Source organism: Stenella coeruleoalba, assembly GCF_951394435.1.
Source record: "Stenella coeruleoalba genome assembly, chromosome: 10".
Classification (NCBI taxonomy): Eukaryota; Metazoa; Chordata; class Mammalia; order Artiodactyla; family Delphinidae; genus Stenella; species Stenella coeruleoalba.
This window is the reverse complement of record NC_137156.1, coordinates 78,185,342-78,210,911: the sequence shown is the minus strand read 5'-3', so window position 1 is coordinate 78,210,911 and position 25,570 is coordinate 78,185,342. Positions and strand designations below refer to the sequence as shown.

The 25,570-nt window shown below is 40.6% G+C and overlaps 1 protein-coding gene across 12 annotated transcripts in view; it reads left to right on the top strand.

Annotated features, from left to right (window-relative positions):
- Positions 1–25,570, top strand: part of CADPS (calcium dependent secretion activator) — a 796,875-nt gene that overhangs the window by 432,797 nt on the left and 338,508 nt on the right. For all 12 annotated transcript variants that reach the window (XR_013830018.1, XR_013830019.1, XR_013830020.1 and 9 more), the window contains one exon: positions 5,070–5,402. Coding sequence is in view for 9 of the 12 variants with exons in the window: in XM_079933010.1 (XP_079789136.1) it covers positions 5,070–5,402 (333 nt within the window). In the remaining 3 variants the exon portion in view is untranslated. The remainder of the gene's footprint in view (positions 1–5,069; positions 5,403–25,570) is intronic.

The following is a 25,570-nucleotide window of genomic DNA, read 5'->3' as shown; positions in this document are numbered from 1 at the left end:
TTTTTTGATGTGTCTATACACATAAAGATAGCTCCTTGATTTCCATGTTAAGATGGAAAGTAACTAAAAAATATTAATAACCCACTTGTTTCATTTCACAGTTGTTTTCTATCTTCTTTCGACTTCTGCAAAAGTCACACGTAAGATATACTCTCATCAGTAAACAGTGTTATTACCTGTGATGTTCTCAATCAAGGGTTATGCTCCTATGCCCCAGCCCCACTTCACCCCTACCATTGGAAGTCTCTGGTTTGACAGCATATCATGGACATCTTTGTGGGTTTTTTTTTTATTGGAGTTTAGTTGATTTACAATGTTGCGTTAGTTTCAGGTGTACAGCAAAGTGAATCTGTTATACATATACATATATCAACTCTTTTTTAGTTTCTTTTCCCATATAGGTCATTACAGAGTATTGAGTAGAGTTCCCTGTGCTGTACAGTAGGTCCTTATTAGTTATCTTTTTTTTTTTTTTTTTTTTTTTGTGATACGCGGGCCTCTCACTGCTGTGGCCTCTCCCGTTGCGGAGCACAGGCTCTGTACGTGCAGGCTCAGCGGCCATGGCCCACGGGCCCAGCCGCTCCGTGGCATGTGGAATCTTCTCGGACCGGGGCACGAACCCGCGTCCCCTGCCTCGGCAGGCGGACTCTCAACCACTGCGCCACCAGGGAAGCCCTAGTTATATTTTATATAGAGTAGTGTGTATGTGTCAATCCCAATCTCCCAATTTATCCCTCCCCCCCTTACCCCCTGGTAACCATAAGTTCATGGACATCTTTTGATGCTGATGAAAAAAAAAGTTACCTTTTTAATGGCTTCATGATACTCTATTTAAAAATAACAGGTAACTTTTATTACATTCTTGTAGTAGAGCACCATGCTCACCAGTTGACATTCATTGTCTCACTCAATCTTCACTCAAATCCTACACGGGAGGGTGATTGTGATTCCCATTTGAAAGATGATAAAACTGAAGCCCAGAAGGCTGAAGCAATTTGCTCAGCTGACCAAGCTAGCACCTGGTGGAACCAGGATTTGATCCCAGGTCATCTGACAGTAAAGCCCGCTGCTCCCATTATGTGTGTGCCATTCATTAGTAAAACTCATTAGTAACCTGGTTGTTGTAGGTTTTTAAAATCTTATTTACTCTAGCATCTAGGTATTTTTCTTATTTATGTTGAAATGGTATGCTTTTGTGGAGCAGGAAAGGATCCATCTTGTGTTCTCAGCCTGTCTGTAAAGAAGCTGGAGATGGGTCAGCTTTACCCCGTATCGTCTACAATCATCACTTACCGATGTGCTTGTGTGTTTCTAAAACAACCTTGAGGTTGCTTGGCTCTGGCGATGGAGCAAAGGACTGATGGATGGGGTTGAGTCGCTGAATTGACTGCCCTTCCCCATTCCGTATTTATTTGTTTATCTGCCCTCTCCCATCATGACCTACCTGTCTGGGAGTTGGCAGACGGGTAGGGAGGATTTATGGATGTGCTGCATAGAGTTATGCCTGGAGTTGAAGCCTCTCGCAACAGTTACCAAAAAATGAAACAGAAAACAAAACCCAAAGTACCCGATAGAGCTCCCGGTACAAATGAGTTTCAGGGGTCGTTTTAGAGACACACAAGCATGTCACTGGCCCCACTTCCCTTCTGACAGACTGAGAAGCCAAGACAGATGATGTGCCTGGAAAATTAGTTTTCCGCTACCGCCTTCTCTCCCCGTGGCTGTCTTGCTGCCTTTTGGCACTTGGCTGTCACCTCGATGTTCCGCCTCCTTCCTCTATGCTCTTGACATTCCACTCATCTCCTTTCGTTCTGGGGCCTGGCAGTTATATCCTACCTGTGGACAGAGGGAGCCTTCCAGTTTTCAGAGTCCTTTCAGTTTGATCCTCATCAAAGAAGTCTGGCTGGGTGAACCCCATGTGATGGCAAAGGAGAGAGTGGTTGACAGAAGTTAAGTGACTTATCTAAAGCCATCTGCTAGTAGTTCAACAAATATTTATTGAGTGGTTACTGTGTACAAAGGAAGGGACTGTGGGAAACAGATAATGTGCTCAGGGTCCAGGGGTCACCAGTTATGGATGCCATCTGGGACCAACGTGCCAATATCCTCATTTCTTACCCTGTGTTGTCAGGTCCCATGGAAAAATGTAGCGTCAGTTAATCGTCTTAAGAGACCATTATATCGTGCTTGTTGGTTTCTCCTTTACCTTCGTTCCCCCATCCAGATATAATCTCCTTAGGGTCTCTGCTTTGAGATGTCTGCTTTGTTCGTGTTGTTCCTTCACCGATTCTGTCATTCAGCATAGCACCAGCTATGTGCCAGGCACTGTCTTAGGCACTTGGAATAAATAATAGGAAAAAAAGCAGCTACAGTTCCTGCCTTCCTGGGACTTATAGTCTAGCTAGAGCCTCAGATATTAAGTAAACAGTCACAGAGACAAATGGCAGCTATGGAAGGGCTTTGGGAGAAAGGAATATGGTGCTGAGAGCTTATAACGGGGGCCTGCTACAGGTTTCTGGGACACTGATATGGACAAATGGGAAGAGGGTATGGCTTCATCATTGATTGAATGTTTTTAAGTCACCTCTGATAGTCGTTAGCGCTGACAACAAAGAATTAACCCCTTTGCAGCCCTGCCACCATCAGCACTCGCCTATGCTCATAAGGTGTCTCTCAGCTGGCCTCCTGCATATTCTCTTGTCGCTCTTCAGGTCTGTTTTCCACATTAAAGCCAGAGAATGTGAACTTGATTGTGTCGTGTCCCAGCTTAAAGCCTTCAGTGGCTTCCCAGTGCCCTTCAGATGAAAACCAGTGTTCTTAATGGGGCCTCCCATGCCCTTGGCCAGCTGACCCCTTCTGCCCATCTTATACTGGTCATTCTCCTACCCCTCACTGCCCCAGCCATACTGGCTTCTCCTTATTTTCTCAGATCCTCAGTGTATTTACACATATTGTTCCTTCTTTCACTCTTTTCCTACCCATCTTTCACATTTCATGTCTCCTCCAGGAAGGCTTTCCTAACTGCATATTGGAATATATTCCTGGCTACGGGCACCCATGAACCTGTGTATTTTCCCTTGGCTAGCACTTGTCCCAGATTGTAATGATGTCTGTATGGGATGATTAGGACAATGTCATGGAGGCACGAGGGCTGGATCAGCATCTGTTTTGCTCCCCACTGTAACCGTGGCAGCTGGCACGTGCCCTCCCCCAGTGAGTGTCCAAAGAAAGGGTGAATGGGCTCATGGAGAAGAGTATAAACATTACAACTGAAAAGACAAGTTCAAACTTTTATAGTTCAACTCCCTCAGTGTACAGAAAAGAAGTTAGAGGATCAGAGAAAGGAGGTAACTTACCCAAGGTCACACAGCAAGTTAGTGGCAGAGCTGGCCTGGGATCATGGTTTACAAGTCTTGTCACAATGTTATACTGCCTCTCCAGAAACTTCCTCTTTTGCTTCACAACTTTGATGTACTTTGAGATGTAGACCTATAGCTGAGGCACAGTGTGTTACATGGAGAAACTACCTGCATTAAGCATTACAGATTTTCGGGTGAATTCCTAGCTCATTAAAGCTCGTAAGGCCTGAGGATTCATTTGAAACTTTTTTTTTCTATAATTGATTTTTAAATGAACTCTAAGGTCTCAACTGAGTACCAGTTCCCAGGCACAGTGGAGCTGGCCATGGCCTCTAGCCTGTGAAGCACACCCTCAGCCCCCCTTCTCTCTAAATTAGTTCATTCAGTTGACAACAAATGGAACTCATCTTTCTAACATCTCTCCTCCCCAAGGAAGGCTTTGTGATGAAGCAGGAGGCAATGAGATGCCCCTCAAGCGATTGCCTACCAAAGGCATCCCCTGAAATCCGACAGGGGAGTGAACATTTCTTCCGCCTCTGGAAGGCTATTTATGCACCTACTGAAGTGTGACCAGGACACAGCTCAGAAGTGTCAGACGTTTCCTCTTTGTGAACGGGAAGCAGCAGCTTCACTGCCTTGTATGACACCCTAGAACTGTGTAGCTTGTATAAGCTCCCGAATGGTGGGCACTGGGGTGAAAGCAAATTATTCTTAATGGCTGCTTCATCCCAGGACCCAGGCAGCACCAGCAAAGCAACCAGGGGTTCTCCCACCAGGCAGGTGAGACCCGTAGGAAAGGGAGGAGCCAGGGTGAAGTCAAAAGACCGTGCGTTTAGAGTCAGCCAATTTGAGTTACCAAGAGCAAGTCCCTTCCCCTCTCTGGAGTCTTGGTTTTTCCTTCTACAAAACGGATCGAGTCTAATGCCTTGTCATTCACTCTCAAAGCGCCAGGCTCCCCTCTAGAGATGGATGATATTTGGGGGGACAAGAAAGGCACAGTCCTTGCCCACGTGGAGTTGACATTTGGGGAGGGGAGACAGGCGTTAAATACATATTTACCTAATCCTTGTTCAGTTTTAATTGTGATGAGTATCACTGAGAGGCTAAAATGAGACATAAATAGTGGACTATGTACTGTGTAAAGTGCTGTGTACCAGACATCATGCCAGATACTTTACATATAAAAATAATAACAACCACAACAACTTATATGGCATTAATATGAGCCACTTTTTAAAGTGCTCATCATATATTGACTCATTTAATCCTCATTTAAAAACACTTGTGCTGTAGAAACTACTGTTATCCCCATTTTATAGATGAGAAAACTGAGGTACAAAGAGGTTAATTTGCCAAAAGAAATACTGCCACTCAGTGGCACAGAAAGGCCCCAGGCTGTGTGAGCAATTGAGTCTCTACACTATATGCTGCTTCTCAGGATATGACTGTCTCATTTCATCCTTTCCACAACCTAGTAAATGCCATTGTTATTCCCATTTTTCAGATTTGGACACAAAGGCAAAACATGTAAAGGCCCTCTCTCAGTTCCCACAGCTAGGAGGTAGCGGGGCAGGATGCGATTCACACTGGTGCCTCCCGGGAGGCTCGTGAGGGGGTCCGCCCAGGTCCAGCCGCCAGCCTCCAGCCTCACAGGGAGTGTGTTACTGCCGTGCGGCTTCCTGATGTCTGTCCTGCCCTGCTGTTGCTCAGGTGTTCCTGAAGAGCGACCGCGTGGCCCGCATGGTGCAGAGTGGAGGCTGCTCCGCCAACGACTCGCGGGAGGTCTTCAAGAAGCACATCGAGAAGAGGGTGCGCAGCCTGCCCGAGATCGACGGCCTCAGCAAGGAGACCGTGCTGAGCTCCTGGATGGCCAAGTTTGATGCCATTTACCGCGGGGAAGAGGACCCCAGGAAGCAGCAGGCCCGGATGACAGCCAGCGCAGCTTCCGAGCTCATTCTGAGCAAAGAGCAACTCTACGAGATGTTCCAGAACATTCTTGGGATCAAGAAGTTCGAGCATCAGCTCTTGTACAACGCCTGCCAGGTAAGGTGTCTGTCACCTGGGCCCAGAGCTGTGAGTAAAGCAGGCCACATGATGATGTCTGTGTGCCCTAGGCATCACTGCCTTCATGTGCATTTCTTGATTAAAAAAAATATTTTTTATTACATCTTATAGCTGCATTGGTAAAAGTTGAATATAATCCAGGCTAGAATATATTCAGGTTTTTCTTCTGATTTTTAAAAAGAAATTTAAATGTTTTGTGAGCTCCTAAAAATCTCATGGACCCTGGGTATTATGTGTATTGTGTCTAAGGGGTCAATTGGCCCATGTGTGGAATGTGCCAAAAGATCAAAATGATGTTTGTTTGTTTGTTTGTTTAAAGATTATGTGCTTTTAAAATAGGTGGTATTTACCAGTTGAAGGGCTTGTATTTCCTCAGCTGGGGAGACAGCTGGACTTAGCACCTGGTTGTCAAGTGAAATTATTTAAAACAGAAAGCTTCCAGAACACCTGAGTTTGTCATACCCATATGTTAGTCACATCTACATTTCTGAGATGGCTAGCTGAGGCTCCACTTGGGCCCACCCCAAAAATGAAGTTACATTTTCTCTGGATCACAGTTTGGGGGCGTGAAGTACCCTAGATCTTCATTGCCTGTGACCGTTTCCCTGTTACATTTCTTTATTCACCCACTATTTATCATGTGCCTACTTTGCAGTCTTTGCAGATTTTATTGAATGTCGCTTGGGAGCATTTTTAAAAGGCACATTTGCAGCCCACAGCCCTAGATTCCAGTTCTGCATGCTCAGGGCAGGGCCCAGGAATCTGCATTTTAAACAAGGGCCTCCCTTCCTGGTAATTTTGCTGCCCTTTGCCTTTTAAGAACCATTATAAAAATTCAGCTGTGCCCTGGTTTCCCTGTACCAACTCTGCCCCTAAAGTTGGTAAAGTGAAGACACTGTAGTATATTGGCTAAGAGTTGTTCCTTGCTCAGAATCCAGCAGACCTAGGTAAATCTTAAGATGGCCCCTCACTAGCTTTGGGGCCTTGGGAGTTAGTTAACCTCCCCACATATGAACTTGGGATGCAACTGTTACGAGAATTCATGTGTGTAAAGCCCAGAGTAACATGGGGCACTTTGTAAATGGTAGCAGTTAAAGTATGTTATAGTCTACTGGAAGAGGCAAAAAGTCAACAGACAACATCAGAACAGTGCCATAAATGTTTTTATTGGTTTTTAATTTTTAACGTTTTAAAATTTATTTTGGAGTATAGTTGATTTACAGTGTTGTGTTACTTTCTGCTGTACGGCCCAATGAATCAGTTATACATATCTCCACTCTTTTTTAGAATCTTTTCCCATATAGGTCATTACAGAGTATTGAGTTCCCTGTGCTATACAGTAGGTCCTTATTAGTTATCTGTTTTATATATAGTAATGGGTATTTGTCAATCCCAATCTCCCAATTTATCCACCCCCCTTTCCCCCTGGTAACCATAAGTTTGTTTTCTCCGTCTGTAACTCTATTTCTGTTTTGTAAGTAAGTTCATTTGTATCCTTTTTTTTAGATTCCACATATAAGTGATATCATATGATATTTGTCTTTGTCTGTCTGACTTACCTTCACTTAGAATGAGAATCGCTAGGTCCATCCATGTTGCTGCAAATGGCATTATTTCGTTCTTTCTTATGGTTGAGTTATATTCCACCGTATATAAGTAAATGTTTAACATGAGAGCTACAGGATTTTGAGGCTTCCTTATTCCTGCCTCCATGGCTACCCCCTAATTCAAGACACCCACATCTTTTACCTGGATGACCAGTGTCTACCCGACTGGTAACCCTGCCTCCCTTCTTGCCCCATGATAATGCACCCATCACGCACCAACTCAAGTGATCTTTTAAAATTGTAAATTGGATCATGACATTTCTGTGCCTAAAACCTTCCAGGGGCATCCCATCACCCCTAGAATGATATTCCAACTCGTCACTACGGCTTGAGGAAGAACAGGAATCAGCCCCGATCTATACCACTTTCCCTGCGTGCTTACTCACTGGCCTTCTTTCTGTTTCCCCAACACATCAGATTGGTTCTGGGCCTTTGCGTTTGCTCTTCCCTCAATTTAGAATGCTCTTTTGCCAAGACCTTTGCCTGACTGGAACACCTCAAATGTCAACTTCTCCAAGAGGTTTTCCAAGACCACCCCATCTAAAGTTCCCCCTTGCCACACACCTCATCAAGTCATTCTCTTTCCCATTCCCCCATCCTATTTTTATCAAAGCCTTTACCACTATTTTCCATTTCTTGTTCATCTGTTTTTATCTGTTTATTATCTGTCTCACCCTCCCCGCCCATCTTTCACCAAAATGTTGGCCTCATCAGGGTGGCAGTTCATCTCTGCCTTATTTGCTAGTATCTCCAATGCATGAAACAGTTCTTGGCACAAAGTAGGTGTTCAGTAAATGCCCACTGAATTAACAAATGGATCATGGCAGTTTGCTTTACCTGGTTAGTAGGGTCTTATCAACCATTGTAGCTGACCCAGAAATTTCTGGATGTTTTACTAAATAGGAATCTGTTTAGCATTTCATAATATAATATATACATTACATTGAAAGGAATTCCTGACACCCTACTTTCTTCTAAGCCCACTTCAATTCAGAGCACTTATTGCCTACCTGAAGGTAGAGAGTTCCTGTGATGGGCCAAGAAGTATTTTGAAATTCTCAAATAAGTCTCAATGTGAAATTAAATTTAATTATTCTTTTTAATTAAAATGGTACTGCATCCCATGTGGTACTTGTAGAATAGGGTAAACGGGTGGCATTACCATCCATCACCACCATCTTCTCTACCATAAGAAGATGGGTTGTCATAGCTTCAAAAAGATCGACAATCACCCAGCTGGGTGATAAGTAATACTCAAAATTACAGTTAGTCAAGTGTTCCTAAACCTGCTAGGCATAAAGTGATTCTAGGAATTCATTTTTCTTCTTATTGCAGCAGCTAGCTTATCATGCAAATATTCTGTTCTTGCTTAGACATCAGCGTCATTGGAAAGAGTCTATTGTTATGCCATTCTTACCTTGATGGCTTTGAACTTGTTGAATAGGGTTAAGAGGCAGCACCTTATTTTGCTCTTTTGTCATAAAAAATGAATTAATTTGACTCGTATTTTCAACATCTGTTCTATGAGTTAGAAAAAAATATAATAAAAGAATCATGTCCTCTCTCCCCAAAATAATGATTGTCCCCTTAGTTAAAAGAGAATTATAAGACATATAAAGGGAAGTACTTCTTGAGACAGGAATACTTAAGACATTTCTTATTATATTTTATACTCACACCTACATCTGATTATTGCTTCAGTGGTTCAACTCAGTAGAAATTAGGACAAATAGCATATGAAGAAGAAAAAAAACCCACAAATTAATTCTAAATACATGATTATTTTTAACTTCCATGTCTTTAGTCATCTGAGTTATGCAATTGTATTGACAAATACCAGAAATATTTTAAAAGAAATATAACATTGGTAATAATAATACATTACAAATGTTATAGAATTGGGTATTCTCATAACTTACTGGTGGAATAATTTATTATGGTAAACTTTCTATAGAATAATCTGTTAATTTGCAGCAAAACCCCTTTATAATGGGCAAACCATTTAACCTGGCAGCTCTCCCTCTAGGAATTTGTTATAAGGAGATACTTAGAGATGTGTACAAGAGTATTAAGTCCAAAGATGTTCATTGCAGCATTTTGTATGACAGTGAAAAAATGGAAGCAACTTTAATTCCCAGCAGTAGGAGATTAATTACCTAGATTTTGATTGAACGGTATGAGAGAATACTCTTCAGCCAGTAAAACAACTGAAGAAGAAAGCTTACCACATGGGGAAATGTTCAGGACATATTTCTAAGTGGAAAATCAGGCTATGAACCAGAGTGTGAAGACATAATCCCACTTTTATGGAAAAAGTACTGGATGGGTAAAAAATAAAACCTTCACTATGCTTATCTTTAGGGATAGCATTATGGTTGATTTTCATGGTTTTCATTTGTGCTTTTCGGCGTTTCCAAATTTTCTTCCTGAAGCACATAGGTATTTTGTAAATAGAAACAAATAGCAAAAATATCAACAAAGAAACTATCAAAACAATGGGATAAGAAGAAAATTATCTTCAGCAATGTATTCTAGACTCCAGCCATTAGTATACCACCTTGATGATTTTTTCCATTTCCAAGTACTACCTGTGTGATTATTTATTTAATATTCCTAATTAAGCCAACTCCTAACTCATTTTTTAAGCCTATCTTTATTCTTAGAAGTAATATACGTGAAATCACAGCTTTGGTGTACTAGATCTTTTTAAACAATAGGCATTAAAGTGAAACATAACCATTAAAATAGGAGCTCTTCGTTAGTCTGCCTCTTACATCATCTCACGCCACCAGTGATACAGGAGACCTGGCTATGGTGACCAGGGCCTTGAAATACTGACGTCGGTGGGATAGATCCCTCTCACGCCATCCCTGAAAACAGTCCCAGACTGACGAGAACAGATTTCACCTGAAGTCTGTACTTCTCACACCCTGCAATCAGGTTTCAGAAATCATAGATTTACTCACTCGCTTTCTCAGAGATTACACTCAGCTCTGCAGAATTCGATCCACTTGTAGGGGCAAAGATACAGAACTGAAAATCGTATGACTTACGTTCACACCCTGCTTGTATCGGTTTTTGTTTTGTTTTATATTTTCTGGTCCTTCTCCTTACAAGACAGAGCAGTTCATAGGTGCTTCCAAATCCAGAAATACGCATGGTTCCTTGTACGCATATTGCATTTTAGGGGAAAGTGTAATCTGATTTCTGGTGTAGCTTTCTGATGGTCCCTATGATCTCTCTATGAGGTGCTGCTGGGAACTGCAGTTTTTATCTCAAATGAGAAATGATGTTTAACAAAGAGTGATTCTATCACTTAGCATATCAGCTGTCTGTTATAACATGAACCATGTCTATCAATCCATTTTTTAAAAAGGAAGCTTAATAAATGTCTCCATATTTACTCATAGAATTTTTAAAAGTAGATTGTGTTTATCTGAGATTGCATGGGTCTGTCTCTTAGAAGAGCTTGCTCATACTCAACAGAATCATTGTAAAATCATTGGAAACCCTTATTGTGAAATCAGTGTTGTTTTTATTTTCCTAAACTGTTGAGAGGAGGCAGTCAGTTATGTAGCTATTTGAGCATTTGAGTTGAATTCTAAACCTAACTCAAAAAATGAGTTGAATTCTAAACCTAACTCAAAAACCTAACTCAAAAAATGAAGCAGTCAGTTACGTTGCTATTTGAGCATTTGAGTTGAATTCTAAACCTAACTCAAAAAATGTAGGATAACCTTTTTGAGAATGGGTGTTATCATCTGAGAAATGAGACTAATATAGACCTGCTTTCCATTTTCATAAAATGCAAAGATGATGATGATGTATTTTTAAAGTTTAAAGAATGCAAAGCACTGTTTTTCCTCATTCCTTTAGTAGCCTCCACATCTGGAGTTGACTTAATGACCAGTTAGATGTACCAGATGTCTGCAACTTCCTACCCCCTCTTCTTAATTTTATGAGTTATCCTTAATTGCTTTGTTCTGAAATGCATGGGCATTTCCCCTTGAAAAACACCTCTGAGATGTTTTCATTTTCATATATTTTAAAATAAAGATAAATCCTTCTTAGGGAAGCAACCCAGCTAATTTTCAAGGGGATATGGATGAGTACAAGCTAAGAAAGTTAGTTGTTTCTTCATGTTTCAGTTCTGCTTTTTGAGAACAGCATTTCTGGTTGTGCCCTTACTAGTCTCACCTGTAGCTCCTGGAAATATCAGTAGTGTGACCCTGACCTTCTCCTCAGACATCATTTGTGTCTCCTGGGCAGCAGGCATAACCTACACACTGTAACTAATTGAAGATGACAGTATTCTCTTCATTTATCTTCTCCCGATTTCTAGAGATTTTTCACATAATCCAGAAGACTTGACTGGAGGCACATGGAATATAATTTCCCAATCTATAAACATCTTCGCATTTTCAATATTAAATTTGCCACCATTACTGAATTACTGACTTTCTTAACATTTCCTTTCCTGTCCTCCAGTCCGTCCTTGATGTACCTTTGATGGTGTGGTTGTCTTACTCCAGGGCTCTCTTCCTTGGACTTGGTTAACGTACCTTTGATGGTGTGGTTGTCTTACTCCAGGGTTCTCTTCCTTTCCTGTCCTCCAGTCCGTCCTTGCCGTACCTTTGATGGTGTGGTTGTCTTACTCCAGGGCTCTCTTCCTTGGACTCGGTTAACCCTCGGCAGCTTTCCAGTTTATTAGACTGAGGAGAAACCTCAAATTATCAGCTTTCAGCTGTGACCCAGATTACTGGGTTGTATCTATACCTCATTATAGAGTCTTTCATCTCTATAGAAGTGCATATCTTTTTCCTAATCTAGAAGTTTCCAGGAGATCTGTTGTCTCAGAATTTGCTTCATGGCCAGGCTGTATTTCTTAATCACTTTTCTTGGCCCTCTGGCAGCAATACAGTTCTCTGTACCTAATGGTCTTCCAATAAGTATCTATTGAAGAAGTGTTTTAAAATCTGAGAGGGTGGACATAGCAGTCTACTATTAAGCACTTCTATTTAGCAACATTCTTTCATTATTCATAAATTCATTCATTCAACAGATGTTTTAAGTACCTACTGTGCACTAACCACCACATGTCAGATACTGGGATAAAGCCTAAACTTTACTGTTTTCTCATAGACAAGCCCCTGTTCTACCTCCTGGCTATCTTCCTCCTTGCTCACCACAAAACAACTCCCAATGACTTTTATAGCATTTACCTGCTCAGAGTATTGTATTTGTTTTCATTGTATTGCCATGTAAAAATTACCACAAACTTAGTGGCTTAAGAGAATACCCATGTATTATATCACAGTTTTCATAGATCAGAAGTCTAGCATTACTTAGCTGGGTTCTCTGCTCAGGGACTCATAAGGCTGGAATTCAGGAACTGACTGGGCTGTGTTCTCATCTGTAGGCGCAACAGGGAAGGATCCATTTCCCTGATCCCTCATCTTGTTGATCCATCTCATATCCTTGCAGCTGTAGGAGTCTTCCAAGCCAGCAACAGAGAGAGAGAACATCTCTGGTGCTTCAAGTCTCTGATTTCTAGACCCTCTTTTAAAAAAGGTCTAAATTACCTGAGTAAGTTGGTCCTGTCCCGGATAATCATCCTTTTCTATTAAAGTCAACTGATTAAGGACTTAAATTACATCTGCAAAATCTCTTCACTCTTGTCATATATTATCGATTAGAAGCAACTCATAGAGTCGCCCACCCTCAAGGGGAGGTGAATAGGGTGTGACTCACTGGGGATCATACTAGGGTTTTGGCCACAAGTGCTTTTCTCCCATCCCAGTATTCTTCTTAGAACTCCTTCCAGTATCAATTTAAATGTAACCTTTTAAGAGAAGCCCTCCCTTATCATTCTGCCTAAAATAGGCTTCTCCTTGTTTTGGGTTTGTTTGGTTTTTTTTTTTCTGTAAGAGTCCTTGTTTATTACCATCATGGAACTTCACACAGTCTGAAATTACCTTGCCTACTATTCGTTCTCTTATTGTCTGTCTCCCCCTCTTGATTATCTCTTTAAGAGCAAGGGCCATGTCTGTTGCATTCACCACTATGCGGCCAATACTTATCACAATCCTAGGCACACAATAGACGTTCAACTAAATACTGACTAAATTAGTAAATGCAGGGGCCAAGGCATTAATGGTCTCCTGAGGCTTAAATGCCCACATTGCACAAAGGTGTGTGTTTGGTCGTTTGTTTCTCTTGAGTCAAAGTGCAGCAATGGAGCAGGCATGTCAATCTGAGACCTAAATCAACCTGCTGATTCTCTTATTTTATAGTGTGGATTTCACCTGAGGTTCACAGTATGTCTCTAGCCATAAACTTTCCTTCTGGTCACAGCCTGTCTCTCGCATCACAAGGTTGGAGGAAGAGGTACAGAAATTAAGTCTTGTCTTTCCAAAGTCACGTGCTGCCTGTAAGTCATTAGATATTTGATGGACTGCTGGTTTTCAATGGCTTTGCTTGCCAGATGTACTCTAATTTCAGCATTCTTGAGATAAGGAACGAGATCAAGATGTATCCACCACATGAACATGTTCTACTCTGTTAGCAGGAGCAAAATTAGAGGGAATTAAGGATGTGGAGGGTACAGGGCAGAGAGGGCCAGAGAGCAATATTTAATTTCCCAGAGCAACAATTTTCTGATGACCCCATCAAGACTTTTCATCTTACTTCTCTGTCAGTTTTTCCTAGAACACATAGCCAGATATTTCTGTCTAACTGTACCTGCTATTATGGAGAGACAGACTGCAATGGAAAGTTGAAATTGAGAGGCAGTGGGAATTGGGTATTTTCTATGCAGGCTTCGAAACTGCTGTAGACATTTTAGAAAGCTCTTCCCTTTGTTGCCAAAATGGAATTATAAATATACTCTTTTGAGCTTCCCTGGTGGCGCAGTGGTTGAGAGTCTGCTTGCCGATGCAGGGGACACGGGTTCGTGCCCGGTCCGGGAAGATCCCACATGCCGCGGAGTGGCTGGGCCCGTGAGCCATGGCTGCTGAGCCTGCGCGTCCGGAGCCTGTGCTCCACAACGGGAGAGGCCACAGCAGTGAGAGGCCCGCGTACTGCAAAAAAAAAAAAAAAAAAATATATATATATATATATATATATATATATATATATATATATATACTCTTTTATTTGAAGTTCTTTTATAAGCCATGAACCACAAAATTGTAATCAGAGGTGTACTTTCAGAAAAGGACATACAGAAATAGTATTTTCTAATTTTGCCACTGCTCACCCAATGATGGAAGCTATTATAAACCATATGACACAGCTATGCACAGGGAGACATCTGACAAGCCTTCTGACGTACTTCACCAACCCAGACCCCTCATGCTCATTATTTGACTTTACCTTCTTCTTCTTTAATGATTCAGACCTACAGTTAGCAGAAACTTGGGTAAGAGAGGGTAGTGCACTGGTTCATTTTTGTTGTTAACCTCTTGTTTTAACCCTTTCTGAAAGTATGCATAAAATATCATAGCTCTCTTTCCTGCCCAGCTTGTGAGTGATTCTGCATGTCTATCGTGGTGGGCTTTTATTCAGGGGAGGCCTCCCATCTATGTCCTGACCTCCAGTTGGAACAGTAATAATGCCTACCAGATATGAAGCCTTGACCACGTGCCAGGCACTAAGCCTAGTACTTTACATATATTATCATATTTAATCCTCATAATATGCCTGTAAGCTAGATAATTTTACCCACATTTTAATTAGCAACCTAAAAAAGAGAGAAAGAAGGTAAACAGTTTTTCCAAGGTCAAACAGCAAAATCTGGATTTGAAGTCAAGGTTATATGACTTTAAAATCATCTCTTCCACATAATGGCTGAAAATAGTGGCGATTTTCCATTGACATAAAAGGTTCTGGAGAGTAAGTAGTAAGTTTATTGGTCCAACCTGTATTCTAGGAAGACAGGTATGTGTGTGTTGTACTCAGTCTTTTAGGAATCTCTTTTTATATAGCCTGTTCTTTTTTTTTTCAGGTTTTATTTTTTAATATCTTTATTGGAGTATAATTGCTTTCCAGTGTTGTATTAGTTTCTGCTGTAAAACAAAGTGAATCAGCTATACGTGTACATATATCCCCATATCCCCTCCCTCTTGAGCCTCCGTCCTTCCCATACTCCCTATCCCACCCCTCTAGGTGGTCACACAGCACCGAGCTGATCTCCCTGTGCTGTGCAGCAGCTTCCTACTAGCCATCCATTTTACATTTGGTAATGTATATATGTCAGTGCTACTTTCACACTTCGTCCCAGCTTCCCTTCCCCCCTTCTTGTCCTCAAGTCTGTTCTCTACGTCTGTGTCTTTATTCCTGCCCTGCCACTAGGTTCATCAGTACCGTTTTTTTAAAATTCCATATATGTGCGTTAGCATACGGTATTTGTTTTTCTCTTTCTGACTTACTTCACTCTGCATGACAGACTCTATGTCCATCTACCTCATTACAAATAACTCAATTTCGTTCCTTTTTATGGCTGAGTAATATTCCATTGTATATATGTGCCATCTGTTGATGGACATTTAGGTTGTTTCCATGTCCTGGCTATTGTAAATAGTGCTGCAATGAACATTGTTTTACATCTATCTTTTTGAATTATGGTTTTCTCAGGGTATATGCCCAGTAGTGGGATTGCTGGGTCATATGGTAGTTCTATTTTTAGTTTTTTAGGGACCCTCCATACTGTTCTCCATAGTGACTGTATCAATTTACATTCCCACCAACAGTGCAGGAGGGTTCCCTTTTCTCCACACCCTCTGCAGCATTTATTGTTTGTAGATTTTTTGATGATGGCCATTCTGACTAGTATGACATGATACCTCACTGTAGTTTTGATTTGCATTTCTCTAATAGTTAGTGATGTTGAGCATCTTTTCATGTGTTTGTTGGCAATCTGTATGTCTGCTTTGGAGAAATGTCTATTTAGGTCATCCGCCCATTTTTGGATTGGGTTGTTTGTCTTTTTGATATTGAGCTGCATGAGCTGCTTGTATATTTTGGAGATAATCCTTTGTCAGTTGCTCCATTTGCAAGTATTTTCTCCCCATTCTGAGGGTTTTCTTTTCATCTTGTTTTTGGTTTTCTTTGCTGTGCAAAAGCTTTTAAGTTTCATTAGGTCCCATTTGTTTATTTTTAATTTTATTTCCATTACTCTAGGAGGTGGGTCAAAAGGATCTTGCTGTGATTTATGTCATAGGGTGCTCTGCCTATGTTTTCCTCTAAGAGTTTTATAGTGTGGGGCCTTAGATTTCGGTCTTTAATCCATTCTGAGTTTATTTTTGTGTACGGTGTTAGGGAGTGTTCTAATTTCATTCTTTTACATGTAGCTGTCCAGTTTTCCCAGCACCACTTGTTGAAGAGGCTGTCTTTTCTCCATTGTATATTCTTGCCTCCTTTGTCAAGGATAAGGCAACCGTATGTGCCTGGGTTTATCTCTGTAGCCTGTTCTTTTCTCCCTAAAATTTGTTGGAGGAAAAGAAAGGTCAGCTGAGGCTCGGTTCTGTGTATTTTCTTTTCTCTTTTTAAAAAATGTTTATTGGAGTATAGTTGATTTACAATGTTGTGTTAGTTTCAGGTGTACAGCAAAGTGAAGCAGTTATATATATACGTACATCCATTCTTTTTTAGATTCTTTTCCCATATAGGTCATTACAGAGTTTTGAGTAGAGTTCCCTGTGCTATGTAGTAGGTCCTTATTAGTTATCTGTTTTTTGTATAATAGTGTGTATATGTCAATCCCAATCTCCCAGTTTATCCCTCCCCCCTGCTTACCCCCGGTAACCATAAGTTTGTTTTCTACATCTGTAACTCTGTGTATTACATTTTCTAATTAGGATTTTAGTGGATGTGTCTGACCGATAAAGTTTACGTTTGCTTCACTCATCTAGGTTCTACTGTATCAGTACAAGTGTTTCCTGATTTCAATTTTGAAAACGTACTTAAAGCCCCACAGTGTTCAGCAGATAGTGAAGAACAGGAAGTGCTTGTCTTCCTTGTCTTGTCCTTGCTAGTGCATGATCGAGCCAATTGGATGACTTGAAAACATGACTGCTTTGTGTCTTGCGTCATGAGCGTCTTCCTGTCAGGGCCCAGTGACCCCAGAATTAAAACAAAGTTGCTCTTTGGAGAAAGAACACCCACAGAAGCGTGCGTGAACATTCACATTACAAAACTGTTAAATGAAGAATTAAACCAGGGGTTGGGAAATATTTTAGGCTTTGTGGGCTCTGCAGCCTGTGTAGCAACCACTTAATTCTGTCATTGTAGTGAAAGCAGCCATGGACAGTATGCAGAGGAGTGGGCATGGCTGTCTATGTTCCAGTGAAACTACTGGCAGCTGGTGGATTTGACTCAAGGGCTGCCGTTTGTCAACCCCTGAGTTAAGTAATATATCACATCATAACAGAAAGAATTCTTTCCTTTCCACAGAGTGGCCCTATGAATATGAGATGTAGCTTTTCAACCCACAAGGTTTTAACATAAAACTTAGCCTGGCAGTTCTGTGAACAGTGAAAAGTAATGGTGGTTTACAGTGTTGGAACTGAAGACAGTCATTACATAACACAGAAGTCAAGTGTGTTCTGTCAGATTCTTAATATACTAGTCTCATCACAGTCTTTTTTTCTTTTTGATTGGTTGATTTTATAAGAGAAAAGTACATTTTAATAAAGAAGGACGTCAACGGTGAATTTACCTCACCACTGTACGTCTTGGACAAGTCACTTCCTTAAGCACTAGTGTGCTTCTCTGTAGAGTGAAAATAACAACAGAATGCGCTTTACTGCATTTGTTGTGATGCCGTGATAAGTTAATGAATAAATCACTTAGCACCATGCTTGGTATACACACATTTTTAAACTATCATTATTTGTTATCATAATTTATTATTACTGCCACTTGAGCCAAGATTTTGTCCATCATTATGCTTGGTCTTTATAGAATTTCACAGCTACAACTTTCAGCATAGTTATAATTTAACTCTAGTATTGGACAGAAAGTAAACATTGAACAGCATGGGTTGAAAAAAATAGCACTCTAAAGTTAGAGATTTGGGGTTACTTGTTCACTCTGCTACTTTGTGTTCATGAGCCAGTCACTTAACCTCTCTGAGCCTCACCTTTTGCATAAATAAAATGAGAATGATAGTACCCACCTAGTAAGATGGTTGGTGCTACTTATTATTAGCCACCATTAGTGAATCTCATTCCTGTGTCTTAGGAAAGTTCCATTCTGTTGAATAATGATGTTTAGGATTGGGCTGGTTCTCTGAAATCAGTTCTTGAAATCAAACAATCAAATCACGTTAAGGAAAAATCTGAAGAAGCATAACACAGCGTCCTTGCCTTCAGTAACTGTACAGTGTAGTTAAGGAACAAAAGTAATATGCAAGCAAAATCCATCCACAATACAAAGTCATTATGTGACCAAGTAGTCATTTGTAATCTATAGAAGCGGCATGATATGGTAGAGATATGTTTATAGACACATCCGGGTTTGAATCAGGCTCAGTTACTTATTATTATCTATTTAACCTTTAGTAATTTCATTAACATCTCTATAAAGCAAGGATATTAATAGCTACCAGGTAGAAATAAGAGCCTGCCACGTGCTAGAGATTCAGTAAACAGTAGCCTGAGTTGGTCACGGTAGTTAACGGCAGTGGTGATACGGCAGTGGAGGTGCTGGCCAAGGGATGTAAGCTTCAACAGCTGCAGGACTTTGGAGATCTCAGATAACAATGGGATTTGATTGGTCAGGAGCCACTTGATAGAGGAGGTACTAGTTGGGTTGGGTTTGAATGATCAGGGTATGGTTTAGGCTGAATGAAGAGAGATTATCTGAGATGTCTGTTATCCTTTTTTGTCCAGTGAGAGACCAGGGAAGAGAAGAAATTGTATCATACAGATAACATGGCTGATTAAATAATTAGTCTCAATTCCTCACTCACCTGTATTTAGAATGAAACATCCTGCCATTCTTTATGGGATTAAGTAAATTTATACACCTCTTAACTTTGGGCCCAGCCATCACATTTGCTTTGTCAATAGGCTGTCATCAGAGTTGAAAAGCAGAGGATTTGAAATATGCTTATATATGTGGTTTTGCTGCCATTGCATTTTGGTCATCTCCCAAGAGAAGAATATGCCTCAGGTTCACTCCTGAACACATCTCCAGCCTGGGCTTTAGAATCGGGTTGGCCAAAAGGTTCGTTCGTTTTTTAACGTGAGATGGCTCTCGTAGCACTTAGTTGTCTTTAACTTCGTTCGAAACAATTCTGTTAGATTGTATTGTGACAGCTGTCATATCAGCGTGCATTTTAAAAAAGACATCAAAATGGGTGAATTTTTGTGTAGCCATTTTAATATTGAAGGTGGAAGAAAAAAAAGCAACATTATCAGCATATTATTTCAAGAAAGGTAAAAACGCAACCGAAATGCACAAAAAGATGTGTGCAGTGTGTGGAGAAGGTGCTGTGACTGATTAAACGTGTCAGAAGTGGTTTGCGAAGTTTCACGCTGGAGATTTCTCACTGGACGATGCTCCACGGTCGGGTAGATCAGTTGAAGTTGATAGCAATCAAATCAAGACATTATATGAGAACAGTCGACATTATACCACACAGGAGATAGCCCACCTACTCAAAATATTCAGATCAAGCGTCGAGAATCATTTGCACCAGTTTGGTTATGTGAATCTCTATGATGTTTGGGTTCCCCATAAGTTATATGAAAAAAAAACCTTCTTGACTGTATTTCTGCTTGCGATTCACTATTTAAATGTAATGAAAACGTTCTGTTTTTAAAACAAATTGTGACAGCAGACGAAAAGTAGGTACGATAATGTGGAACGGAAGAGATCGTGGGGCAAGCGAAATGAACCACCACCAACCACACCAAAGGCCAGTCTTCATCCAAAGAAGGTGATGTTGTGTGTATGGTGGGATTGGAGGGGAATCCTCTATGATGAGCTTTTTCCAGAAAACCAAACGATTAATTCCAACGAGTACTGCTCCCAGTTAGACCAACTGAAAGCAGCACTCACGAAAAGCGTCCAGAATGAGTCAACAGAAAACGCATAGTCTTCCATCAGGATAATACCAGACCGCATGTTTCTTTAATGACGAGGCAAAAACTGTTACAGCTTGGCTGGGCTGTTCTGATTCATCCGCCTTATTTACCAGAAATTGCACCTTCAGATTTCCATTTATTTAGTTCTTTACAAACTTCTCTTAATGGAAGAAAATTCAATTCCCTGGAAGACTGCTAAAAGGCACCTGGAACAGTTCTTGGCTCAAGAAGATAAAAAGTTTTGCGAAGATGGAATTATGAAGTTGCCTGAAAAATGACAGAAGGTAGTGGAACAAAAGGGTGAGTACGTTGTTCGATAAAGTTCTTGGTGAAAATGAAAAACGTATCTTTTATTTTTACTTAGAAACCAAAGGCACTTTTTGGCCAACCCAATATAATACACGTGGAACAGAGCTGAACTGAACTGAACCCACAGTGTAGAACCAAGCCCAGCCAACTCTAAGTCTAAAGCGACCCACAGTCTAAAGCTTATAGCCAAGCCTAGTCTAGATCAGCAGAACCCCAGGCCAGCTCACAGACTCATGAACACACGACCAACGTTGATTTGTGTAAGTTACTGAGTTTGGGAGCGATTTGTCATGCAACATTATCGTGGCGATAGCTGACTAACACAAACAACATTTGAAATAAGTATACATTATAAGTAGTAGATCACTAGTAAGATACGCTGTATACTGTAAAACTGCATCTTGTCAATCCTCAGGTATAGTGGGGGTCTATATTAACTACTAATTTTTCTTCACTGTTTCAACTGCTTAATCCAGAATCTCCCCTTTTGCCGCTCTCAGTTTCTATTTTTGACCTGAGTTGAACTTCTCAAAACTTCACTGATGTGCTGGCTTCCTGGTGTCAGTGTTAATGTGCTAACTTTAAAAGCTCCTTCTATGAAACAGGAAAGAAGATAGGTTGGCTGGGGGTATATAGTTGAGAAAGAAAGCTGTGTCATTTTACTCGTTATCCAAGAGTGAGGGTCGAGTCTGAATAGTTCTGGGAACTGGACAAGTGAACAGGATGTCTGAAATCCCCCTTTATTAAAGAGGCCAAGGCAAGTTAATAAGGATTGATAGAAATCTGCACAGCCCTTGTCCTTTTTTAAAAAATTTATTTATCTTCATTTATTTATTTTTGGCTGCTTTGGGTCTTCGTTGCTGGGCACGGGCTTTCTCTAGTTGCAGGGAGCGGGGGCTACTCTTCGTTGAAGTGCGCAGGCTTCTCATTGTGGTGGCTTCTCTTGTTGCAGAGCACGGCCTCTAGGCCCTTAGGCTTCATTAGTTGTGGCATGAGGGCTCAGTAGTTGTGGCTCGCGGGCTCTAGAGCACAAGCTCAGAAATTGTGGCGCACGAGCTTAGTTGCTCTGTGGCATCTGGGATCTTCCCGGACCAGGGCTCGAACCCGTGTCCCCTGCATTGCCAGGCAGATTCTTAACCACTGTGCCACCAGGGAAGCCCCCCAGCCCTTGTCTTTTAAGGGGTGCATTTATTTTACTGTTGCCAGGATGCCTGTATCCGTTGCCGATTGCTGCCTAACAGCTCTCAAACTCAGTGGCTTAAAAGAGTGAGCATTTATTATTGCTCACAAGTCTACAAATGAGCTGCGTGGCTTCTCTGGTCTTGGCCTCACTTATGTATTTATTGTCAGCTGTGGATCTGGTGGGAAGTTTTGTCCTCTTTGGGGATGAGTTGACCACAGATGGATTAGGATGACTTTGGCTGGGATGACTTGGTTATCCTCCATGAGGTCCCACTCCCTGGACTTTTTCACGTGGCTGCTAGACAGGGTACCAAGCGAGAGGACGGAAGCGTGCAAAGCCTCTGGAAGTCTTGGTTCAGGGCTGTCACACTGTCACTTCTCTTAGCTAAAGTAAGTCACAAGTTCAGCCAGGATTCAAGAAGAGGAGAAACAGACTCCATCTCTTGATGGGAGGAGCTGCAAAGTCACATTCCAGATGGTGTGGCTACAATCAGTGAAGGGTCATGGCCACCTTTGAATCTGCCACAGCTATTGTTGGCATCACTGTTACTAACACACCCTAGTATTCAACTGTTTAAACCAGTATATGTGCAACATAATTTACCCATTTCTTTTAATGAATACACTAATAATATTTTTATTGCTATAGTAAAAATAAATACCATATGTAACAGGAAATTAAGCCCAAAAGTCCTTGACCTCTACTATTGAAATGTGAAGCAAAAATTTTAAATGCAGAAGTATTTTTGTTCTCAGGAAACTATTAGCAAATGTAGAAAGATAAGTTTGAAAACGCTTTCAATTAGCACTTGGGGTCGTCGTCAGCTTTTTATTATTATTTCAAATGCCTTTCAGAGAAGAGGACATATTTTCCCTTCCTGACCCTTTTGTCACTGAGAAGTATTAGTTGCTTCATGATGTGGCTCTGAGATAAATAGTCATTGCTCTTCTATCTTAAAATACTGTCCTGATTATAAGAAAACCTCATAAAACAGTGAGGTGAGAGTGAAATTAAGTGTGGAAGACTGGATGCACCGATAGCGATAAGACATTCAATCATGCATTTATTCAACACGAATTGAGTGTCTATTGTGTGCGAGATATTGTTCTAGGAACTGAGGATACAGCAGTGAAAGTGACAGGCAAGATCCCTGGCCTCGTGAAGCTGACATTTAATAGGCAAGACAGGGCAGTGTCTGTGTGCACAGGAGTTAAGCTGTCTCACCAACAGCACATTCATCTTCAGCCCACAAGGAGAGAAAGAGGAAGTGGTAGGAAAGCTGCTTCTTTTGATGCTGTAACTTAGAAGTGCGTTCAGCGCCTCTCCAATCCCATTGCAAGAGCTTAGTCATATGACCACATGTCTTTACAAAGAAGCCTGACAAGTGTAGTTTCTAGCTGGGCATGCACATTTTCAAGTAATACTTTGTGGGGATTGGGGTCTTCAAGTCCTGATAAGAAGAAAGTGAGCACAGATACTGGGGCTTGCCTAGCAATCTCCACCACTTTGACAGATTCTTTACTTATTCTTAGGTAATATTTAAGACATGCAGCATGATACAAAATAGAATATACCAACACTTGCATACCCATTACCCAAGTTAAAAGTAAATCTTATTAGTAAAGTTGAAGTCTCAGTCTCTCCTTGTGCCCCAAACATAGAGTAACCATTGTCTGCTATTGCTGTTTACTCTTTCCATGCATTTCTAAGTACTTTCATTATATATCTATATCTGTATCCATCCTTAGTAGGTCTTTAGTAAGTCTTTGGCACTGCATTTTGGGCTTATCATTATATTGAGAGATTCATTCATATTGATATGTGTAGCTCTATTTATTCATTTTCTGGATTATATTCCATTATAGACATACTGTCATTTATTTACTCAATAAAGAAATTCCTTTCTTTGCTATTACAAAAATGGTGTTATGGATATTCCTATACATGTCTCCTTGTACACATGTATAAGAATTTCTCCAGGGAACATACCTAGAAGGATAATTTACTAGGACATGAGGTAATTGCATTTTAAAGTTATTAGGTATTACCAAACAGTGCTTCAATCCGTTGTACATTGCCTTGAACAGCACAAAAGTAATGATTGTACTGTTTACAAATATCCATAGTTGAAAAGTAAAATTTAATTTTAATGAAGGAACTAGACCTCTCCTACATTGCTTTCGGGAGGATAAGACTGAGCAATTCCATCCCTTGGTACATACCCAAGAGAAATTAGTATACGTGTCCACCAAAAGATATTGCCAAGAATATTTATAGAAGCTTCATTGACAGTAGCCAAAAATTGGGAACAAACCAAATATCCATCAACAGTAGAACTGATACACAAACGACAGTACATTTATACAATGTAATACTCAAGCAATTTAAAAAAGAAGAAGAACAGTGGTGCATTCACCAAAGAGGATGCATTTCACAGACATTATATTGAGAAAATATATCCCAACCCAAAGAGTATATGTTCTATGATTTCATTTATATGAAATCCAAGATCAGGAAAAATTCATCTACGGTGATAGAAATCAGAAGAGAGATTATATCAGCAGGGGGAGGAGGGGAAACTGAGTAGGTATTGATTTGAAGATACTCAAACGCTAGGAATGTTCTGTATCTGTAACATCTCAAATGGCAACCACTAACCTCATTAAATAAAATTTTAAATTCACTTCTTCGTTCATACTAGCCATATTTCAAGTTCTCAATAGCCAAGTATGGCTTGTGGTTGTCAAAATGGACAGTGCAGACAGAACATTTCCATCATCGCACCAGGTTCTTTTGGATGACACTATTCCATATCTTGAGTTGAGTGATGTTTACATGGTGCACGTATGCGAAAATTAACCAGGCTGTGGCCTTGAAATTTGCACTTGACAATAGGTATGCCTCATAAACAAAATATGCTTCAAAATAAATATATTATACCTCATAAAATAAGAGGAAAGAGAGCAAAAAAGGAAAGAAAAAACAAAAAATATAAATACGGACTTTTCAAATTTGAATTTTGAAATTAAAATGTGACATGAACTCAGGAGAAAAAAAGCACAAGAGCTCTGCATAAAAATATCAAATAAAACTTTTAAAATGGAGATTATTTCCCATTAACTTTAATTAGGCTCCTTCTAGGTTTGCAGGTTTAGCAAATTATCAAACCCAAAATAAAAACCTTGGGCTCAGCTCTCAAGCACGTTTTCTCAAATTCTGAAGCATCCATGCATGCTCTTCTGGCATCATTGCCTTTGTTACATTTCTGTGTAACTAATCTATGTTGCTAATTAGATTCCAGGATGAAGCATGGTTTCAATCATTTTCTGTCCAACACCAGCATCTTTGCTTGTGTAGAAATGCGTGACGCCCAACTGTGCACAAATACATGCAGGATAACGAGTTAGAGTGGTCTGGTTTCTGTTTTATGAAAGTTAATTGGAAGTATAACTTCACTCTTTGTCACAGAAACCTGATTAACCCATTGTCTATCTCACATTTGCTATAAGGAATTCCTTTCAACATATATTTGATTTTAGGTTATCAAGAGCATAAAAGAGAAACAGTCTGAGAATTGTAGGTCAAAATAGTCACACTGGAGATAAACACAGGTCCTTCTTCATGTGTTTGAACAGAGCAGGATGAATCAGAAGAGCTGTGTGACCTTGGGCAACTTCTTACCTTCTCTGAGCCTCAGTTTTCCTCACTTCCTGCCTTCCCTGACTCTGCCAAGAAGAGTCATTGTCTCCCTTCTATTTGTTCCCAGCACAAGACATGGTGACCACGGGAGTGGCACAGAGCACGGTGGTCCTATAATTTAGTACCATGCACATCGTCTTCCTCTATGACACTATGAGCATCTGGGACTATGACATTTACCTTTGTTTCCTTAGCATCTAGGCCACTGCCTGGCCTGCAGGGTATCTCAAGAAAGATTTGTTGCATAATTCAGTTGGT